The sequence below is a fragment of the Acinonyx jubatus genome, chromosome E2 (assembly GCF_027475565.1).
Source record: "Acinonyx jubatus isolate Ajub_Pintada_27869175 chromosome E2, VMU_Ajub_asm_v1.0, whole genome shotgun sequence".
Taxonomy (NCBI): domain Eukaryota; kingdom Metazoa; phylum Chordata; class Mammalia; order Carnivora; family Felidae; genus Acinonyx; species Acinonyx jubatus.
This window is the reverse complement of record NC_069396.1, coordinates 57,459,141-57,480,143: the sequence shown is the minus strand read 5'-3', so window position 1 is coordinate 57,480,143 and position 21,003 is coordinate 57,459,141. Positions and strand designations below refer to the sequence as shown.

The 21,003-nt window shown below is 56.5% G+C and overlaps 1 protein-coding gene across 2 annotated transcripts; it reads left to right on the top strand.

The window, feature by feature from the left end:
- Positions 1-1,738: 1,738 nt before the first annotated feature.
- On the top strand, positions 1,739-20,979 carry PTPRH (protein tyrosine phosphatase receptor type H). Of its 2 annotated transcripts, none has more exons than XM_053210600.1 (17): positions 1,739-2,066; positions 2,190-2,298; positions 5,623-5,889; positions 8,479-8,733; positions 9,873-10,142; positions 11,091-11,390; positions 11,735-12,001; positions 13,812-13,890; positions 14,013-14,060; positions 16,934-17,024; positions 17,401-17,491; positions 17,763-17,839; positions 17,933-18,067; positions 18,315-18,437; positions 18,654-18,814; positions 20,159-20,294; positions 20,402-20,979. In XM_053210600.1, exons 1-17 carry the CDS (start codon positions 2,022-2,024, stop codon positions 20,510-20,512), a joined length of 2,565 nt encoding a protein of 854 aa, XP_053066575.1. In that variant the 5' UTR covers positions 1,739-2,021; the 3' UTR covers positions 20,513-20,979. The 2 variants fall into 2 exon arrangements, with proteins under 2 accessions (XP_053066575.1, XP_026893066.1); XM_027037265.2 differs by lacking the exon at positions 1,739-2,066 and adding an exon at positions 5,372-5,405 and having other exon boundaries at positions 2,148-2,298.
- Positions 20,980-21,003: the final 24 nt, after the last annotated feature.

Sequence of the window (21,003 nt, the reverse complement as noted above, 5' to 3'; positions counted from 1 at the left end):
CCCGGGACTCTGTACACCTTCAGCGTGTGGGCAGACAGGAACAAGGTGACCGGTTATGCGCAGAGCCTCCTTGCATCCACAGGTGAGATGGGCCCCCTTCTACCTGGTGGGAGCTGAGGTGGGGTCCGGGGGCAATGGGAAGAGTGGACTCCAAATCCCATCAGGCCATGGGGTCATGCCTTGCTAAGCTGCAGTGATACAGAGAGCCCAAGGGCTCATGGGAGTGGTAGTCCGAAGGGATCTGTTGCGTGTCCATTGGGGGAGGACAGAAAATGAGAGCTGAAGAGGTATTTTGGTTTTTGGAAGAAGAAGATTGGCTAGACCCCCCAGGACAGATCTTCCTGTGGGAGGGGCCTGTCCATGTGGGATCTCTGGCCAGCTCAGTCCTACCGGGCCATGGTCATGACCGTCTGGGATGGAATAAGGGCCCTGTCTGCCTCTGACCTGCCACAGGGAGAACGCAGGTGAGCAGAGCCCCACGGAGACAGGTACCTGGAATGAATGGGTAGCTGAACCCCACTGTCAAGATCATTGTCTTTAGAAATAGGGTAGGTGCAAATGCCCTGGGTACCCTGGGGACACCTTGGACAGAAGACTCATCCTAAAAGAAACAGGCTGATGAAATGCCTGGGGCACAGAATTGAGCCCCCTCTTCCTCCTCTGGGGCAAGGATGGTGTCGAAGCACCGAGATGCTCCCAGAGCCAGCAGTAAAGTGGTAACTGCCTCTCCCTGCTTCCCACTTTATCCCATGTGCTTGACAAACGGGGATTCATGTTACAGAAAGTGGTAGAAATGGCCAACGTGTTACTATGTGTGCACATGATGGGGTCGCTGCCTGCATCCAAGATGGCCCCAGGGGTCCATGCTTCCAGCTTCCACATTCTTGTGTGGTCCGCTCCCACATGAAAGGGGCTGACCGGCATCCGGAGGAGGATGTGCTGAAAATGATGGTGTGTGCCTTCTGAGGCAAGGTCATCAAGGGTAGTGTGACTTCTATGTTGTTCTTGCTCTCGGGTCCTTCGCTCTGGAGGAGGCTGGTAAGGTCACACAGGTGGTTGGTGGTAGGAATGAACAGAATCAGTAAGTCAACAAAAATGCCCTGAAAAGCTCTTCTGGACTCTGGAGGTCTTAGGGATGACCCAAAAATTGGGGCGCCTGGGTGGCTCAGTTGGTTAAGCATCCAACTCCATCTTGGCTCAGGTCACAATCTCACGGTTGTGGGTTCAGGCCCTGTGTCGGGCTCTGCACTGACAGTGTGGAGCCTACTTGGGATTTTCGTCTCTGCCCCTCCCCTGCTCACTTGCACTCCCTCAAAATAAATAAACGAACACCATTACAAATAAATAAATGTGGCTATGATTTATCAAGCGTTTTAAAAGGGCCGGCCATCATTCTAAGATTTTATATGTACGCAGTCATTTCTTACCCACGGTATATCGATAAGCAGTTGTATTCACGTTTTTACAGCTGGGGAATCTGAGTCACTGCGAGTCTAAGCCACTTGGTCAAGGTCAAACAGGGCGGGCGAGGCAAATAAGCAAATACCAACAGTTTGGCCTGTGACGGAAATAGCACAGGGTCCTGACCCCGTCCAACCCAGTGTGGTCCATCTCTGACTGCATCCCCAGGGAAGGGGAGGAGGGAGATGGTTGGAGGACAGGACGAGGGTGCACCTGGCGGAAGGGGGGGGGCGGGGGGCCCATATGCCATGTCCTATGTGATAGGCAGACAGGAGTGATAATGAACAGGGCTCACACCGTGAGGGCCGCTGTGCTGTGGAGGCAGGGAGAGGTGACGGGGCCTGAGTCAATGCACAGAGCCCACCGCAGGACAGGGCTTTGGACCCAGCCTCCTCTGCCCCTTGACAGATGGAGCTGGAGCTGTCTCTTTCCCAGGCCTGACTCCGGCCTGACCATTCAGGACCTGCTCTGTGCATTCATGGCGGCGGCGGCGGGGAAGCGGCCCCTGACCCAGGCGATTTGGGTGGGGCAGTGTGAGGGGACGCGGGAGGGGAGACCCCATGGCAGGCCGGAGAGGCGGGGCCAGAGCGCAGGAGTGCGCAGAGGTGAGGACCAGGGCTGAGGGCTGGGCGGGGCCGGGAGCCTCCACTTCCTCCTCCTCCCTTCCCACCCTGGCCCGTGGCTTCACCACCATGAGACTCAGAAAGGGGAAATTCTCGCGTTTAAAGTCCAGCAGGTGGAAGGTCAGGGCTGGGACACCTGGGTCCCTCGGCAGTGTCTGGAGACATGATGGGGACCGGAGGGAGCCTCGGGGCCTGGGGGAGCCTGGTGCTGCTGGTGAGTGCTCCCAAACAGGGGTGGGGAGCTGGGGTCCTGAGGGAGTAGGAGCTTCCCGGAAAAGGAAGCAGGCTTCCGGCTTGTCAGTGAGCCTCACACCTGGGCTCTCAGATACTGCCGTCCACTGTGAGAGTGAACTGTGCTTTCTGGCAAGACTCAGGCGTGCCCTCGAAGACCCAGGAGTCTGGGCCCCAGGCCTCCTCCCTCAGACCCAGGAGTCCGGGCCCCAGACCCTCCTCCCTCAGACCCAGGGGTCCCAGCCCCAGGCCTCCTCCCTCAGACCCAGGAGTCCAGACCCCCAGCCCCTCCTCCCTCAGACCTTGGAGTCCAGACCCCCAGCCCCTCCTCCCACAGACCCAGGAGTCCTGCTCCCAGCCCCCTCCTCCCTCAGATCCAGGAGTCCCAACACCAGGCCTCCTCCCTCAGACCCAGGAGTCCTGGCCCCCAGCCCCTCCTCCCTCAGACCCAGAAGTCCAGGCTCCCAGTGCCCTCCTCCCTCAGACCCAGGAGTCCAGACTACAGCCCCTCCTCCCTCAGACCCAGGAATCCGGACTCCAGACCCTCCTCCCTCAGACCCAGGAATCAGGCCCCCCGCCCCCTCCTCCCTCAGACCCTGGGGTCCAGGCTCCCAGTGCCCTCCTCCCTCAGACCCAGGAGTCCAGACTCCAGCCCCTCCTCCCTCAGACCCAGGAGTGCAGGCCCCCGGCCCCCTCCTCCCTCAGACCCTGGAGTCCTTGTCCCCAGGCCTCCTCCCTCAGACCCAGGGGTCCCAGCCCCAGGCCCTCCTCCTTCAGACCCAGGAGTCCTGGCCCCAGGCCTCCTCCCTCAGACCCAGGAGTCCAGACCCCCAGCCCCTCCTCCCTCAGATCCTGGAGTTCTGCCCCCAGCCCCCTCCTCCCTCAGATCCTGGAGTTCTGTCCCCAGCCCCTCCTCCCTCAGATCCTGAGGTCCAGGCTCCCAGTGCCCTCCTCCCTCAGACCCAGGAGTCCTGGCCCCCAGTCCCTCCTCCCTCAGACCCAGAGGTCCAGGCTCCCAGTGCCCTCCTCCCTCAGACCCAGGGGTCCCAGCCCCAGGCCCTCCTCCCTCAGACCCAGGAGTCCCGGCCCCAGGCCTCCTCCCTCAGACCCAGGAGTCCGGGCCCCAGACCCTCCTCCCTCAGACCCAGGGGTCCCAGCCCCAGGCCCTCCTCCCTCAGACCCAGGAGTCCCGGCCCCAGGCCTCCTCCCTCAGACCCAGGAGTCCTGCTCCCAGCCCCCTCCTCCCTCAGATCCTGGAGTTCTGCCCCCAGCCCCCTCCTCCCTCAGATCCTGGAGTTCTGTCCCCAGCTCCTCCTCTCTCAGACCCAGGAGTCCTGGCCCCCAGCCCCTCCTCCCTCAGACCCAGAGGTCCAGGCTCCCAGTGCCCTCCTCCCTCAGACACAGGAGTCCAGACTCCAGCCCCTCCTCCCTCAGACCCAGGAGTGCAAGTCCCCGGCCCCCTCCTCCCTCAGACCCAGGAGTCCTTGTCCCCAGCCCCTCCTCCCTTAGACCCAGGAGTCCAGACCCCCAGACCCTCCTCCCTCAGACCCAGGGGTCCCAGCCCCAGGCCCTCCTCCCTCAGACCCAGGAGTCCTGCCCCCAGCCCACTCCTCCCTCAGATCCTGGAGTTCTGCCCCCAGCCCCCTCCTCCCTCAGATCCTGGAGTTCTGTCCCCAGCCCCTCCTCCCTCAGACCCAGAGGTCCAGGCTCCCAGTGCCCTCCTCCCTCAGACCCAGGAGTCCAGACTCCAGCCCCTCCTCTCTCAGACCCAGGAGTCCAGACTCCAGCCTCTCCTCGCTCAGACCCAGGAGTCCCGGCCCCAGCCCCTCTTCCCTCAGACCCAGGAGTCCAGGCCCCCAGCCCCTCCTCCCTCAGACCCAGAGGTCCAGGCTCCCAGTGCCCTCCTCCCTCAGACCCAGAAGTCCAGACTCCAGCCCCTCCTCCCTCAGACCCAGGAGTCCCGGCCCCAGCCCCTCTTCCCTCAGACCCAGGAGTCCAGGCCCCCAGCCCCTCCTCCCTCAGACCCAGAGGTCCAGGCTCCCAGTGCCCTCCTCCCTCAGACCCAGGAGTCCAGACTCCAGCCCCTCCTCTCTCAGACCCAGGAGTCCAGACTCCAGCCTCTCCTCGCTCAGACCCAGGAGTCCCGGCCCCAGCCCCTCTTCCCTCAGACCCAGGAGTCCAGGCCCCCAGCCCCTCCTCCCTCAGACCCAGAGGTCCAGGCTCCCAGTGCCCTCCTCCCTCAGACCCAGAAGTCCAGACTCCAGCCCCTCTTCCCTCAGACCCAGGAGTCCAGGTCCCCAGCCCCCTCCTCCCTCAGACCTAGGAGTCCAGGCCTCCAGCCCCTCTTCCCTCAGACCCAGGAGTCCAGACCCCCAGCCCACTCCTCCCTCAGACCCAGGAGTCCTGCCCCCAGCCCCTCCTCCCTCAGACCCAGAGGTCCAGGCTCCCAGTGCCCTCCTCCCTCAGACCCAGAAGTCCAGCCCCCAGCCCCTCTTCCCTCAGACCCAGGAGTCCAGACCCCCAGCCCCTCCTCCCTCAGACCCAGGAATCAGGCCCCCAGCCCCCTCCTCCCTCAGACCCAGGGGTCCAGGCCCCCAGCCCCTCCTCCCTCAGACCAGGTGTCTGGCTCCTGGTCCCCAACCTCAGTATCTTCCCCCATTACCACTTTGCTGATTAACTTCCTGCCCCTCGTCTTCCAGAGCCATATTTTTCTGAATGTGTAACCATTATCCCCTGGCCTTATCAGTGGAGCCAACCCTAGCTCCTGGGTCCCTGGAGCCCCGCCCCTGCCACACTCCCGGCTGCAGCACACACACACCAAGAAAAGACAGATGGATGTTGCAGTGACCTTTGTTAGAGCAGAGCCTCGAGGGAGGAGACAGCTGGCTGTGTCCCTCCTCTCCCTCAGGCCCCAGTGACTTGGGTTAGGGCAGAGGACAGGAGGGTGGCTGGCCAGATCCCTCCTCCCCCCTCCCCCCTGCCACCAGCCCTGCAGTCTCCCCTGGGTCAAGGGAGACGAGGCTCAGAGTCTGACTCTCCCCTCTGTGTTCTCCCAGGGCCTGTGCAGCTGGACAGGGGCCAGGGCGGCTGGTGAGTGACCCCTGCTGAGTCTACCGCCCACACGGAGAGGTTGCACCCAAACCCGTGTGAGCTCTGGTGTGGGGAGGTGGTCTCACGGAGGGCACGGTGATCCATGGCCGGCACTCAAGGAAACGGTCCTTTCTGGACTCAGGCAAGCGCTGGGTGTCGTGGAAGGCCCAGTACTGACCTCCTGTGCTCACACCGGGCCCTCCTTCCTGATCCTCAGCCCCCAGCCCCGGCAGGAACCTGACTGCGGAGGCCCGGACCCCCAGCTCCATCACCCTGCAGTGGCAGACGCCCCGTGGCGTGGACCGGAGGCACCACACCCCCTGGGGCCTGTGGACCGGACGGGATGGCGGAACTGAGGCCCCACGCACAACCGACACCAGTTTCACGGTGGACGGACTTGGGCCCAGGTCTCCGCATGAGTCTTCCGTGTGGGTGCAGCAGGATGAGACCAACAGCTCCAAGCAGACTCTGCAAAACAGCACAGGTGAGAGGCAGTCATGGCCATGTTCTCGACTTCTGCTTTTCCCAAAAGGTGGCCGGCAGCGACAAGGACATGGCAGGTTCTGTCGCCCAAGAGAAATTGAACGGAAGCCAAATGTGTAAATTTAAGTTTTCGATCAACCACTTTAATGTTTGTTTATTTATTGAAAGAGAGAGAGAGAGACAGAGCATGAGCAAGAGAGGGGCAAAGAGAGAGGGAGACACAGAATCCGAAGCAGCTCCAGGCTCTGAGCTGTCAGCACAGAGCCCAAAGCCGGGCCCCCACCCACGAACCGAACCGTGAGATCACGACCTGAGCGGAAGCTGGACGCTGAACCGACCGAGCCACCCAGGTGCCCCAATGTCAACCACTTTAAAAATAAGTAAAAAGATGGGTGCCTGGCTGGCTCAGATCAAGAGCATGTGACTCTTGATCTCCAGGTTGTGGGTTTGAGCCCCACATGAGGTGTAGAGATTACTTAAAAAGACAAAGAAATTTAAAAGTAGTAAAATGAAACGTGAAATCAATTATAAAGTGAGAATTTATTTTGTTCAATAGATCCAAAATATTATCATTTTTTAAAGTTTATTTAATTATTTGAGAGAGAGCGAGAGAGAGCACATGTGTGAGCAAGTGGGGGAGGGGCAGAGAGAGAGAGAGAAAGAGAATCCCAAGAAGCCTCCTCACTGTCAGTACAGAGATCGACATGGGGCTCGAGCCCAGGTCAGATCATGACCTGAGCCAAAATCAAGAGTCAGATGCTTAACTGACTGAGTCACCCAGGCTTATCCATTTTCAAAAGCAGGCTCCACGAGCAACCTGGGGATCGAACCCACACCCCTGAGATCAAGAGTCGCGTGCTCTACTGACTGAGTCAGCCACGTGCCCCCAAATATTATCAATATTATCATTTTGAAAAGTAATCGACATATAAAAGAACCAGAAGATAGTTTACATTTTTTAAATGTTTATTTCTTGAGAGAGAGAGAGAGAGAGAGAGACAGAACGAGTTGAGGAGGGGCAGAGAGAGAGGGAGATACAGAATCGGAAGCAGGCTCCAGGCTCTGAGCTGTCAGCACACAGTCTGATGCAGGGCTTGAACTCAAGAACCGTGAGATCATGACCTGAGCCGAAGTCGGACGCTCAACCGACTGAGCCCCCCAGGCGCCCCAAGATATTTTCTTAACTTCATACCCGCTCCTCAAAGCACAGTGTGTATTGTGCACCGATAGCACATTGTTGGAGCAGGAGCAGGTGCACTGCAAGGGCTCAGCAGTCACACAGAGCTTAGGACCCTTCCCGACCCCGCACAGTCCCAGCTTTGAGCCCCCCAGCCCTGTGAGAAACCTGAGGGGGGAGACTTGGACCAACAGCTCTATCACCCTGCACCGGGAGGTCCCCAAGGACCCAGAGCCTCAGAGGTGCACCTACTGACTGGGTCCAGTGGCATGGAGACAGTGACAAAAGTGAGACCCAAAACAGGACCGTCACCAGTTACAAAGTGGGGAGTGGGGCAGGACTTCCGTCACTGTCCTCATGTGAATTTTCTGTTTGGGCAGAGAAGAACAAGGTTCCTGGCTCCAGGAAGACCCTCGAAGGTTCCTCAGGTCCCGCCCCCTGTTTCATTCCCTTTTGTTCTGCTTGAGGAGGGTGGTAGGAGATGGTTGAGAACCCACAGGATCGCCGACAAATCTGGCCTCCCTGTGTGCACCATGGAACGTGGACACCCTGACCCTCTGACTCTTCTTCTGGTTCTCAACCGTGTCTGGTCTTGACGATGCAAACTCCGATCGTCAGCTCCATCATCCTGACGTGGACAGTTTCCTCGCTCTAGAGACGCTCTGGCCAATATGGCAGCCCCTCCCCCCGTCACCTCCGTGGGGCTATTTAATTTTTTTTTTAACGTTTATTTATTTTTGAGACAGAGAGAGACAGAGCATGAACGGGGGAGGGTCAGAGAGAGGGAGACACAGAATCCGAAACAGGCTCCAGGCTCTGAGCTGTCAGCACAGAGCCCGACGCGGGGCTCGAACTCACGGACCGCGAGATCACGACCTGAGCTGAAGTCGGCCGCTCAACCGACTGAGCCACCCAGGCGCCCCCCGTGGGGCTATTTAAAATTCAGTTCACTAAAATGGAAAATCCAGTTTCATGTTTCATGTGCTCAAGAGCTCAGATGAGGGGGTCCCAGTCCCCCTCCGTATCCCCCTGGGATAGTGTCTCTTATACTGGGCCTTGGAACAGCATTTCCATCTTTGCAGCAATTCTGTTGGAAACTGCTGGTCTAGACCCTTGCTACTCAAACTCTGGTCCATGGGTGGGCAGTGCCGGCGTGTGCCGAGAACCGGCTGGAGATGCAGAGTCTGGGTCTCATCTCAGACCCACCGACCCAGAACCCGAATCTTAACGAGATCCCCAGTGTTATGTACGCACACTGAAGTTGGACAAGCGCCGGTCTAGACCACACGCCTTACCTCTCCTGGGACCAGTAGTCGAGGCAGGACTGGACACTTTGAGGGCTAAAAATGTACACTGACTGTACCCCTGATCTGCTCCCTTGCTGACATCGGACCCCTTTCCCTAATTTTTCAGACCCCTATCCCGTCAGGAACTTGAAGGTAGAGGCTCAGACCACCAGCTCCGTCACCCTGATCTGGGAGGAGCCAGATGACCCTGACTTTCAGAACTACGCCTACTGGATCCAGTGGACTGGGAGTGAGACGCAGAACACAACCAACACCAGCTTCGTGGTGGGCAGACTGCAACCCGGGTCCTTGTATGAATTTGCCGTGTGGGCAGAGAAAAATGGAGTCGCCAGCTCCGCGACAATTTGCAACGCCACCACAGGTGAGTGCCACCTGCTGCAGTTGTCTCTCTCTCCCCTTTAAAAAACGTTTATTTAGGGGCGCCTGGGTGGCTCAGTCGGTTGAGCGGCCGACTTCAGCTCAGGTCGTGATCTCGCAGTCCGTGAGTTCGAGTCCCGCGTCGGGCTCTGTGCTGACAGCTCAGAGCCTGGAGCCTGTTTCAGATTCTGTGTCTCCCTCTCTCTGACCCTCCCCTGTTCATGCTCTGTCTCTCTCTGTCTCAAAAATAAATAAACGTTACAAAAAAAATTAAAAAAAAACACGTTTATTTATTTTTGAGCATCTCTTTGGGTCACATTGACCAGGAGTTGAAGAAAGAACATCACAGGTTCTGAGCTGGGATCAGTCAGGGTCTGGGACCCTCTAGAATACAGACATTAAGACTAGGGGGTGTCTCTCCTTAGCCACCAGGACTGTGTAGGGAGCACAGGCACGTTGCCTCAACTGTGGGGACATTAGGTACCATGGAATGTGGACACTCTGACCCTCCGACTCTTCTTCTCCTGGTTCCCAACTGTATCACAGTCTTGAGAATGGAAGCTCAGGCCATCAACTCCATCACTCAGAGTGGCAGGTGCCCCCTGGGCCCTGGCCTTTGGGACTACATTTATTGGGTCCACTGAACTGGAGAGGGAGACAGAACTGAGACCCAACACTTATCCAAAACTTCAGTTTCACGGTAGAGGGACCCAAAACTGGGACCTTGTATAAATTCTCTCTGTGTGGGCAGAAAAGAATGAATTCTGTGCTGGTTCCAGACAAGAACCCCAGTAAGCCCCCCGATGACAAACATCAATGCCCACTCTCTCTTTTGGTGAGAGCTGAAGAAAGCAAAGATGGCACCACCTTTGGGTTCTGGGATCCAGCCACCGTCTTTACAGTCTCACCGAGCCGTGCCCAAATCCTGAGTCCACAGGAGAGAGGTGGCCTTTTCTGGGGACGGGCCTGTCTGGGAGTCTGCGGCTGAGCATAAGGCTGCAGGTGTCCCATCCCTACCCCCAGGTTCCCTGTCTAGAAATGCTCTTTAACAAGGCTGGCTGCCCCAGGAGGAGGTCCGTCCGTGTGTTTTGGATTCTCGTGGACCAGGGAGAGGATATTCTGACCCTCTGTTCCTTCTGCCAGTCCCCAACGCAGTGACGAGCCTCAGTGTGCAGAAGCAGACCAACAGCTCCATCACCTTGAGCTGGACAGCTCCCCAGGGCCCAGATCATCCTCTCTACACCTACGGGGTCTCATGGGTCAAGGAGAGCACCAGCGCCATTAGCATCCGGAACACCACAGATACCGGGATCATACTAACAGAACTGGAAGCTGGGAGCTTGTACATCATCACCGTCTGGGCAGAGAGGAATGAGGTCAGCAGTGACAACCGGACACTCACTGGAGCCACTGGTGAGACTCGCGCTGGTTCTAGACAGAGCCAGTACTATTGGGATGGGAGAGAGAGAGAGGGTTGGGGAGACTTTGGTGACCCCATGTAGCCTCATAGAACCTTGAGCTTGTAAGTCTGCCTTCTAGGAAGAGTCCGTCCTCTGCAGCCAGAACTTTCTAATTGCGAGGTCTGTCTTTGGGGATGAAGAGAGCCCCTGACCATCCAGCACCACCCCTCAGGAACCAACAAAGCCAGAAGACAGAAGGGCACAGCTCATCCCAGTATACTAGCTGAACCCCAAGCAACCCAGCTCTCAGCCTATATGTGAAGGGTTCCAAGTGTGACAGGAGCCAAAATTACCCCCAGGAACTAGGTTCACTGTGTGTGCATGGAGCCTGGAACTGTTTAGTCTTCGGCTATTTGGGCTAAGAAGACTAAAGACAACAGCTCCGTCAAGAAAGAAGGGCCCGGGGGCGCCTGGGTGGCTCAGTCGGTTAAGCGTCCGACTTCAGCTCAGGTCACGATCTCGCGGTCCGTGAGTTCGAGCCCCGCGTCGGGCTCTGGCCTGATGGCTCAGAGCCTGGAGCCTGCTTCTGATTCTGTGTCTCCCTCTCTCTCTGCCCCTGCCCCGTTCATGCTCTGTCTCTCTCTGTATCAAAAATAAATAAAACGTTAAAAAAAAAAATTTAAAAAAAAAAAAAAAAAAGAAAGAAGGGCCCGGAAGTAAGGAAGGACCCTGCCTCGGTCTGCTCACCTGAGAAAGGTGATGCGTAGGACCCAGGGCGATAGACTCAGGAAAGAGAGGGCCCCGGTGATCCTGGTCCCCACCTGGCCTCTTTTCTGCGGTTCACTCTTCTTAGGAAGTGGACTCGTCTGGTGACTGAGGGGTCAGGGGAGGTGGGCAGGCTCAGGTGGGAGGGTCCTTGAGGATACACCCGCCCCCTTGACCTCCTGTCCTCCCTCCTCAGCTCCCAACACAGTCATGGATCTACACAAGGAAAACCAGACGAGCAACTCAATCATCCTGCGGTGGAAGGTCCCCACAGACCCTCACTCTCAGCTCTACACGTACTGGGTCCAGTGGACCCTTGGGGGACATCCCCAGGGACAGCAAGACCCCCAGGGACATCAGACCAACCACACAGGCAGGACCAATGACAGTTGGTATGAGGTGCAGACCCTGGAACCCGGGACTCTGTACACCTTCAGCGTGTGGGCAGACAGGAACAAGGTGACCGGTTATGCGCAGAGCCTCCTTGCATCCACAGGTGAGATGGGCCCCCTTCTACCTGGTGGGAGCTGAGGTGGGGTCCGGGGGCAATGGGAAGAGTGGACTCCAAATCCCATCAGGCCATGGGGTCATGCCTTGCTAAGGTGCAGTGATACAGAGAGCCCAAGGGCTCATGGGAGTGGTAGTCCGAAGGGATCTGTTGCGTGTCCATTGGGGGAGGACAGAAAATGAGAGCTGAAGGGAGGTGTTTTGGTTTTGGGAGGGAAAGGATGTGCTAGTTCTCAGAGAATTGGCACCAGCGGCGGGAAGTGGGGGTAGGGTAGGGAGATGGAAAGGCACCCTGTATGGCTCCTACTGACTCCTCCTGTCCCCTCCACCCAGCCCCGAGCCCAGTCACCATCACCTCCTGCATCAGCACCTCTGGGGGCCACGGGGTCATCTTGACCTGGTCCTGCCCCGTGGGAGGCTACGAGGCCTTTGAGTTGCAGGTGGGTGGACAGCGGGACTGCCAGAATGGATCGTCCTGTGGGAGGGGCGTGTCTGTGTGGGATCTCCAGCCAGCTCAGTCTTACCCAGCCACCGTCACCACCATCTGGGATGGAATGAGGGCCCCGTCTGCCCCTGTGACCTGCCACACGGAGAATGCAGGTAAGCAGATCCCCACGGGGACAGAGCTACGGTGAAAGGCTCTCTAGATCCCATCGGGCTCTGTTGTGAAGGAGTCTTACCTACACAAGGGGTCCTTTGTGTTTCCCTGTTTGCTTTCTTTGCTGCTTTTTTCAAAACCGCTTTCTTGAGATATAATTCACATACCGTACAATTCACCCACTGACAGTGTACAGCTAATGGCTTCACTACACCCACAGGACTTGGCCAACCCATCACTCTTACACTATTTTCATTACTCACTAAAGAAAAATCACCTCCTTACACCATCAGCCCCTAATTCCCTCACTTCCCCACCAACCTGGCCTCGGTAATCTCAAATTTATCTTCTGTCTCTATAGATTTGCTTGTTTTGGACGTCTCCTAAAAATATCATCATCCTTCTGTGATGTATGTCATCAGCCTTTGGTGGCCGGCTTCTCTCACCTGCTGTACCATTTCTAAGGTCCATCAATGTTGTAGCACGTATCGGTGCTTCATTGCCTTTTATTGTTAAATAATATTCCACTGTATGCAGAGACCACATTTCGTTTATCCGTTCGTCTGTGGATGGGTCCGTTGGGTGGTCTCCAGTCTTTGGCTATTACGAGTAATGGTGCTATGGACATTCATGTACCCATTCCTGTGCAGAAAGGAACTTTCTTTCTCTTGGGTATATCCCCAGGAATGGAGTTGTGGGATCAAGTACTTAACTCTGTGTTTATCTTCTGGAGAAGTGACAAACTTTTTTTCCCCAACACGACTGCACCATTTTCCACTCATCGGTGGCGTATTTGGGAGAGGTTTGGGCCTCGTACTTAGTAAAACTCTGATCATATACCTTTGATGGTGGCCATAAGCTTCACTGGGCCCCGTCTGTCACCTTCTATGAATCAGGACCTCTTATAAGATTGCGTCTTTTATCTGGAGAGAGATGGCAGGTTGGGGCAATGATAGATAGATGCCCAACTGGGCTTCTCTGGTTCCTGCTGCCCAGGAACGTCTCTTGCTTAGCAGCAAAGAGGGTCTCTGGAAGGGAGAGGAAAGATGCCTGTGTCCATGGGGACCAGGTCCATTAGGGGAATGGGCTGTGTGAGACCCTTCTAGAGCCTGTTGACAGGTCCTCGTAACCAGGGCTGTTGGGAAGCTGCATCCTGGGGCCACGACAGCTGATGGAGGCAGGCTGTGGGCTGGAGTCTGCTCCAAGACCAGATGTCTAAGGACAGACCCTGAGGGATCTGTGCCCATTAGAGCCTGGGGCCAAGACCGTGGGCACCACCACTGCAGGGGTGCCCTTCTGCTAGCAAACAGAACCTCTGAGAACACGAGTCTCTGTTCTGGCGGGAGGCATCAATGCCGTCAATGTGGTTTCTCAATCTTGACCCTACTGACATTTGGGGATGGATCGTTCTTTGCTGTGGGGGCCGTCCTGTACATTGTAGGATGTTGAGCAGTGCCCCTGACCCCTGACTGCTGGATGCCAGTGCAACACCACTCCCATGGTGCCATCCCAGAATGTCCCCAGACATCGGTGACAGAATCGCCCACGCCGAGAATCATTAATCTGGGCCAAGGAGGGGAAGAGGCACTCTGGCAGCCAGGTTACCTGAGCAAATGATATCTTTGGACCAGGCTCCTCGGGAAAGTTGGGTGGGAGGTGGGGCTCTATCCAGAGGCCTTCTCCTCTCCTTTCTCTGCCCTCGCATCTGCCCTGTCAGCCCTCCGGTCACAGTCTTTGTGAGGACAGAGGTAGGAGAGACAGGTTGCCAGTGGAAGAGGCTGACTCCAACGGTCCCCGTACTTCCTAACCCAGGGGTCATCGCCGGAGCCATCGTCGGTGTGGTCCTGTTTCTCATCCTGGTGGGCCTGCTGATTTTCTTCCTGAAGAAGAGGTGGGACTTGTCACAGGGCTGACTGACCGTCTTCGGGTGGGGACGGGGTGGCAGGGAGAGGGTGAGGATCCCTGTTCCGGCCTGACCCCCCCAAGCCTTCTGTTCCAATGTCTCTTTCCCAGGCACAAGAAGAGCCAGAGGAAACCGGCACCCAAGGTTCTGGGCTCCAGGTAAGCAGAAAGTGTTGGAGAAGCATCTGGAAGAAGCACTGTCAGGTCAAATCGAGGGGTGCTTGCTGGTCACTGGATAGGTCAATGGGTGGGCTCAGCAAACCCCGACACGCAATGCTCTCTGCCCCAAGCATCGCAAGCCTTTCATCGCCCCCCTCCGGCCTGGGCCAGGGGCTCTGGAACCAACTCCAGCTCTGGGATTATGTGCATCCAACAAAAGATTCACTCAGCATGTGTATCATGTGTCAGGCACCGTTCTAGGCACAGAGGACACCGTGAGAGAAACAAAGATTCCTGCCTTCGTGAAGCTTACAATCGAGCACAAAAAAATCATTAATAAACAAGATAATAGAGGTTGTGATACAGGAGGCAGTAGAGCAAGAAGTGGCAATAGAAAAGGTAGAAGCCTATTTTATTTTATTATTTTTTCCTTTTGTTTTTGAGAGAGAGTGCAAGCGGGGGAGGGGCAGAGAGAGCGAGAGACTGAGAGTGAGAGAGAGAATCTCAAGCAGGTTTCATGCCCAGCACAGAGCCCAACGCGGGGTTCCATCTCCCAACCGTGAGATCGTGACCTGAGCTGAAAGCAAGAGTTGGACACTTAAACTCCTGAGCCACCCAGGCGCCCCAGAAAAGGTAGAAGAATATTTTAGATAGGGTGTTAAAATTAGAGAAAATTGGAGAAAATTGTCCAGGTAAAGCCATATCAAGAAGATGACTAAGAGGAAGTCATTTGTGCACAGACTCATGTGCACATCTTGGGAAATGGCGTTCCAGGAAGAGGGGCCAGCAGGTGCAAAGGCCCTGGGGCAGGAGCATGCTTGGAGCGTTTAGAGAATGTTGGGTATCTCGGCGACTGAGCAGAGTGGCACCAGAGTGTCACGTGGGGGAAGCAGGTCCAGGAAGAAGACAGGAGCAGAACTAAATGCTGCTGAGCCATCCCTCCAAGGATGGACTGAGAGGCGGCCCTTAGAATTGGAGATAAGGAGGGGCACCTGGGTGCCTCAGTGGGTTGAGCGTCTGTCCGACTTCGGCTCAGATCATGATCTCCCTGTTCGAGGGTTCGAGCCCCGCGTCGGACTCTGTGCTGACAGCTCGGAGCCTGGAGCCTGCTTCCGATTCTGTGTCTCCCTCTCACTCTGCTCCTCCCCCACTCATGCTCTGTCTCTCTCTCTCAAAAATAAATAAACATTAAAAAATAAAAAAAAAAAAGAATTGGAGATAAGGAGGCAAATAGGATAGGGGGACTTTGGGGAAAGGGGTCACTCCCCTGTGGAGTGGTGCTGCAGACACCAGGCATTGGTGATGTGGAGAAAAGAAGCAGAGAAAACTGGTGTGTGTGAGCAGTTTAAACGTGCACGGGCTGTGTTAACAGGCTTTGTTGTTGCTTAGGTGTGATAAAGGCAACAGATCCCAAGAGTCCTCAGTAAGTCACACAGGCTCAGTCGGGAGGCAGGGGAGGTGGGGACAATGGTGGGCAAGAGCCTTAGTTATGGTTTCCGTGGGAAGGAATGGGTAGCTGGAGGCCAGTGCGATGATTTGGGCGAGCTCCGGGGTGTAAGGGCTGCCTCTGGTTGTCAGGCACCCGGGCCTGAGGGCTGAGGGCAGGTGCATAGTGGCTCAGCGTGTGAGAGCCACATGCACGAGGTGGTGGGCGTGTGGGCTTGACCACTGCTCAAGAAGGGGGCCGGACTGGCCTCTAGCCCCCGGCCTCCGAACTGGGTCAAGACAGTGTTTATAAAGCTGTCTTACAAGAGGACGAGCAAGAAGGAGCTGGAGCTGCGTGAGGTCAAAGACTTTTTAAAAAAATTTTTTTTTAATGTTTATTTACTTTTGAGAGAGAGACAGCCAGCAGGGGAGGGGCAGAGAGAGAGGCAGACACAGAATCGGAAGCAGGCTCCAGGCTCTGAGCCGTCAGCACAGAGCCCGAAGCGAGACTCGAACTCATGAGCTCACGCTGAACTGACGGAGCTACCCAGGTGCCCCCACATTCCCACTGCTGTGCAGCCGTCCCCACCATCTGTCTCCAGAACTTTTTCATCTTGCAAAACCCAAACTCTGTCCCCATTGAACAGGATCCCCCCTCCGCCTCCATCAGGCCCTGGTGCCCCGCCCAGTCTACTCTCTGTCTCTGTGGATTTGACTCCTCTAGGGACCTACCTCACAGAAGTGGATTCACACAGTCTTGGTCCTTCTGTGACTGGCTTATCTGAGCTAGCATAATGTTCCCCAGATTCACCCATGATGTGGCCTGTGTCCCAATGTCCTGCCTTTTTTTTTTCTTTAATGTTTATGTATTTATTTTGAAAGAGACACACAGAGAGAGTGAGCAGGGCAGGGGCAGAGAGGGAGGGGTGAGAGAGAGAATCCCAAGCAGGCTCTGTACTGTCAGCGGGGCTCGATCTCCTGAACTGGGAGATCATGACCTGAGCCGAAATCAAGTCTGACGAAGTTAAGTCTGATGCTTAACTGACTGAGCTACCCAAGTGCCCCATATTTGAAAAAAATTTAAAACACTGAATTGATAGAACCTGAGAACAGATATTGGTTGCCCGAGGCAGAGGGTGGAGGGTAGTTGAGTCGGGAGAAGGGGGTCAAAAGAAATAAAGAGCGACCCCCCCAAAAAAAAAGGCCCAGGGGTGTCTGGGTGGCTCAGTGACTTCAGCTCAGGTCATGATCTCACGGTTTGTGAGTTCAAGCCCCATGGTGGACTCTGCTGACAGCTCAGAGCCTGCTTGGGCTTCTGTCTCTCTGCCCCTCCCCCGCTTGCTCTCTGCCTCTCAAAATAGATAAAAATAAACTTAAAAAAAAAAGCCCTTTCTTTTATCCCAAGATCACAGGGCCAAGGGAAGTTAAACTCTGCCCTTTTCCCACAGTCTCCTGGAGAACATCCCGGCACAAGACTTTGCTGCCCACGTGAGGAAGAACGAGAAGGATGCCAACAGCGGCTTCGCAGTGGAGTACCAGGTGTGGTGACGAGCGAGGGGCTGAGCTGAGCCCCACGTGCCCACCCCAGTCCTCGCCACACCTTTCTTTGCGCATGCAAAAAAATTCAGGCACAATTATGTTTTCGCCTGTGACACCGTTACGCGCCCTCGGGTCATCCCTAAGGAAACACGTTGGTTTCCCTGTGTTGTGTCTTCTGTCGCCTACCTCTCTGGTCCCCACTGCCCCCCAAGCCTCTCCAATGCCCTGCGGGGTGATGGTACACGTTTCTGCGGGTGCTACAGAATTCCAGGGCGCGGGGGTGAGTGGGGCGGTGCTGAATGGGGGTGTCCTCCGGGGAAGATGGACAGACTCCAGGGTCCATGCTCCCCCCCTCTCTCTTTGCCTCTGCCCACAGCGATTGGCTCTGGAGGGCACCAAGCAGTCTCAAATGGTGGCCTCAGCCCTCGAAAACAGTGCCAAGAACCGTTACCGAAATGTGCTGCCCTGTGAGTCTTAAGGCCTCTGCTGACTTTACCCCTGGCCGTGACTTTGTCAATACCCCATCCCTGGCCCCTTCCCTTATTCCCTATGGGACACAAAGCTCTTACCCACTGTGAGGAGGCACCCGGCCCATTCCTCCCTGCTGAAGTCAATCCACCCTTCTTAGGGCTCCCAGAGCCTGTGTGCCCTCAGTCCCTGGGTCTCAGTCTTGTCTCCATACCTTCCTGGGTCTCCCACGCCTGTCTCTGCTTCACTAATGCTGGCCTCTTCCTCTAGACGACTGGTCCCGGGTGTCCCTGAAGCCCCACCAGGAGGAACCAGGCTCCGACTACATCAACGCCAGCTTCATACCTGTAAGGTTGTGGCTGCGAACCGGGAGGGCGTTGAGCAAAGCTGAGCAGAGAAGGACTGGAGGGGGTTGTGACTTGCCTGTTTTCTCCCATCAGGGTCTCTGGGGCCCCCGCGAGTTCATTGCAGCCCAGGGCCCCCTGCCCCAGACGGTGGCTGACTTCTGGCGCCTGGTGTGGGAGCAGCAGAGCCGCGTCCTGGTCATGCTGACCAACTGTGTGGAGTCCGGCCGGGTGAGGGATCCGCAGGGTCTAGGTGTTGACCCTTGACCTCCCATGTGACCCCAACCTCCTCCAGTACCCTCGGCCCATCCATTGGTCCGTATAACCCAGTGGCCTTGAGAAGGAGGGGTCCTCCTGGCTGGGATGAGTCTATACCTGGCTGCCGGTAGGTCTTGCCTCATCACCAGGCACTGAGTACAAGAGCCCCGGTGTAGACGGGCATCAGGACAGGTTCTCTGACCTCTCAGTCGTCCCCCAGGTGAAGTGTGAGTACTACTGGCCTCTAGACGCCCAGCCATGCACATATGGGCACCTACAAGTGGCCCTGGAGGGTGAGAAGGTGCTGGAGAACTGGACAGTACGAGACCTGAGGGTCCGGCACGTAAGTCTGCTCCACCCTGCCAGCCCCACGCCGACCCTCGCTCCCTCCCCCAGAACTATCTGGGCAGTCGACTCCTCAGAACCCCTCCTGAAGCCTAGACTTGCGTCACTGTCTCAGGGGACCACAGTGTGCCCAGGGATGCCCCCCACCAGTCAGAAACCAGCCCACCCTGGGGTGCTGAGCGCTCCCTCCCCAGCCTCCCCTCCCTCTCCCTAGATCCAAGAGCAGAAGACACTACGTGTACGTCAGTTCCACTACATGACCTGGCCAGACCACGGCGTTCCCCACTCCCCAGACCCCTTGCTGGCCTTCCGGAAGATGGTCCGGCAGTGGCTGGACCAGACCGTGGAGGGAGGCCCCCCCATTGTGCACTGCAGGTGAGGACCCGCTGGCTCTAAGAGAACGGCCCCTGCCGGTTTCAGGAACCAGAACCTTCTACAGGAGATGGAAGAGAGGAGGAGGGGAATGCGTCGGTGGAGAGAAGGGAGGAAGGGGTGAGGGGCAAGAGAGAGAAACAGTCAAAGGTTTTGAGAAACATTTGAAACACCTCCAGTGCACGCCGGGAACCTCATCCCGCCCATCACTCTCCTGTCGTCGATACTGAAGACTGTAGAGGAGGTTATGGGTGGGGGGGGGGGGGGCGAAAAGGGGCTTGCTCCAGAGTGGCCGACAGCCTCTGAAATGGGGGCTCTGGTTACAGTGACACGTGACTGGGAGCACGTACTGCCAGTGACGTGATGGAAACTCCACAGTCACAGTCTTGCTGGTCCTCAGGGCAACCTCATGACCAAAAGGGTTTCCTCCCCATTACAGCGCTGGGGAAACCCAGTCAGAAAGTGAACGTCTTGGGTTCAAGGCGTAAGGGGTCAAGCTGATGCCTGTGGTGGCACTCTTATATTCTCTGCTGCTGCCCTGTCCCAGGATAGCACCCCCTGGAGGTGTCCCCAGCAGGGGGTCATCCCCTCCCCCAAGCACAAAAGGGACTCCTGCGTAATGGTTAAGACGATTGATTTGAACTGGAAAAAAGATCGAAGCACTGGTTCATTCCACCATGTGGAAGAACCTTGATAACACGGTGCTGAGTGAAATGAGCCAGACACGACAGGTCACATGTAGTAGGATTCCGTTTATGGGAGATGTCCAGAATAGGTAAGCCCACAGAGCCAGATTGATGGTCACCAGGGGCTGGGGAGAGCGGAGAGTGGGGAGCGACTGCTTAGTGGGTACAGGGTCTCCTTCTGGGGGGACGAAAGTGTCTGGGAACTAATTAGATGTGGTGGTCACACAACGTCGCGAATGTACTAAATGGCACTGAACTGTTTACTTTAAAATGGGTTTATGTTTAAAAAATATTTTTGAATGGTCAGCTTGGGAGTTCCTTTTTCTCGTGTGTGAGCTCCAGAGTGACCTGGGACAGACAAGCGACCTCACTGCTCTCGGCCTCCATTTCTCCATCTGTAAAATGGGTGTGCTGTTAGCTCCTACTTCTCAGGCTTGGGAAAAGTGACAAGGGCGCATAGGGCATTGGAGGCAGGGCCAGGCAGACAGAAGGAGCTCCAGGCAGAGTCACACACAGTGGCTTTTACCACTTACACGGTATCCCCCCAGAATGCTATCTTGCTGAATAATATACTCTGATCCCAGATGCTCCAAAAATAGATCCCTCCAATCAGCCAAGACTCCCCCTTCCTGTGACCTGACCCCTTCTTGTTCCTGCCTAGTGCTGGCGTGGGCCGCACAGGCACCTTCATTGCCCTGGACGTCCTGCTGCGGCAGCTGGAGCGTGAGCGTTTTGTGGGAGCCTTCAGCTACGTGCGGAAGATGAGGGAGAGCAGGCCTCTCATGCTACAGACTGAGGTGATGGGGTTCCCGAGGGCACAGCGGGGTGGGGGTGGGGCCTGGGGGGAAAGCAGGCCCAGGCTCAGAAGGGCACCCCTCACCCCCTACCCTGTGCTCCTCCCCAGGCCCAGTACGTGTTCCTGCACCACTGCATCCTGCGGGGTCTCCAGCAGTCACCCCTAGCCCCAGCAGAGAAAGGGGCTTCGTACGTGAACCCGCTGTATGAGAATGTCTAAGCCACAAGAGAGTTGAGACCCCAGTGGAGACTCAGACTCTGGATCTCCACTTGAGCCCAGATTCCTGGAGCCCTGGGAGAGCAGAGGGCTGGGGTCCCAGACACCTGAGTCTTGCAGGAGGAGGGGAGGCCTTGGTGTCTAAACTGTTTCCCTGGAGGACAGAGGGCAGGTGGGAGTGGGTATCCTGGATTCCTGGTCCCTTGGAGGAGGAGGGATGGGAGCTAGGCTTTCCTAGTTCTTCGAGGGAGGAGGAGGCTGGAGGCCTAGGCTGCTGGATTCTGGGGAAGGAAGAAATTCGCATCTGGAACTCTAGCTACCCCTGGTGCAAAGGCAGACAGGATCCATCCCATTTTTTATTCCAGAAACCAAATCTGTCTTCTGGGATCTGAGATTTCCCTGCACCCCACTGCGTGTACATATCTTTTTCTTCTATCCCATAATTTATTAAATCACTATTCTCCCCCAGAGATGCTTGCTATAGTGGATTTCTG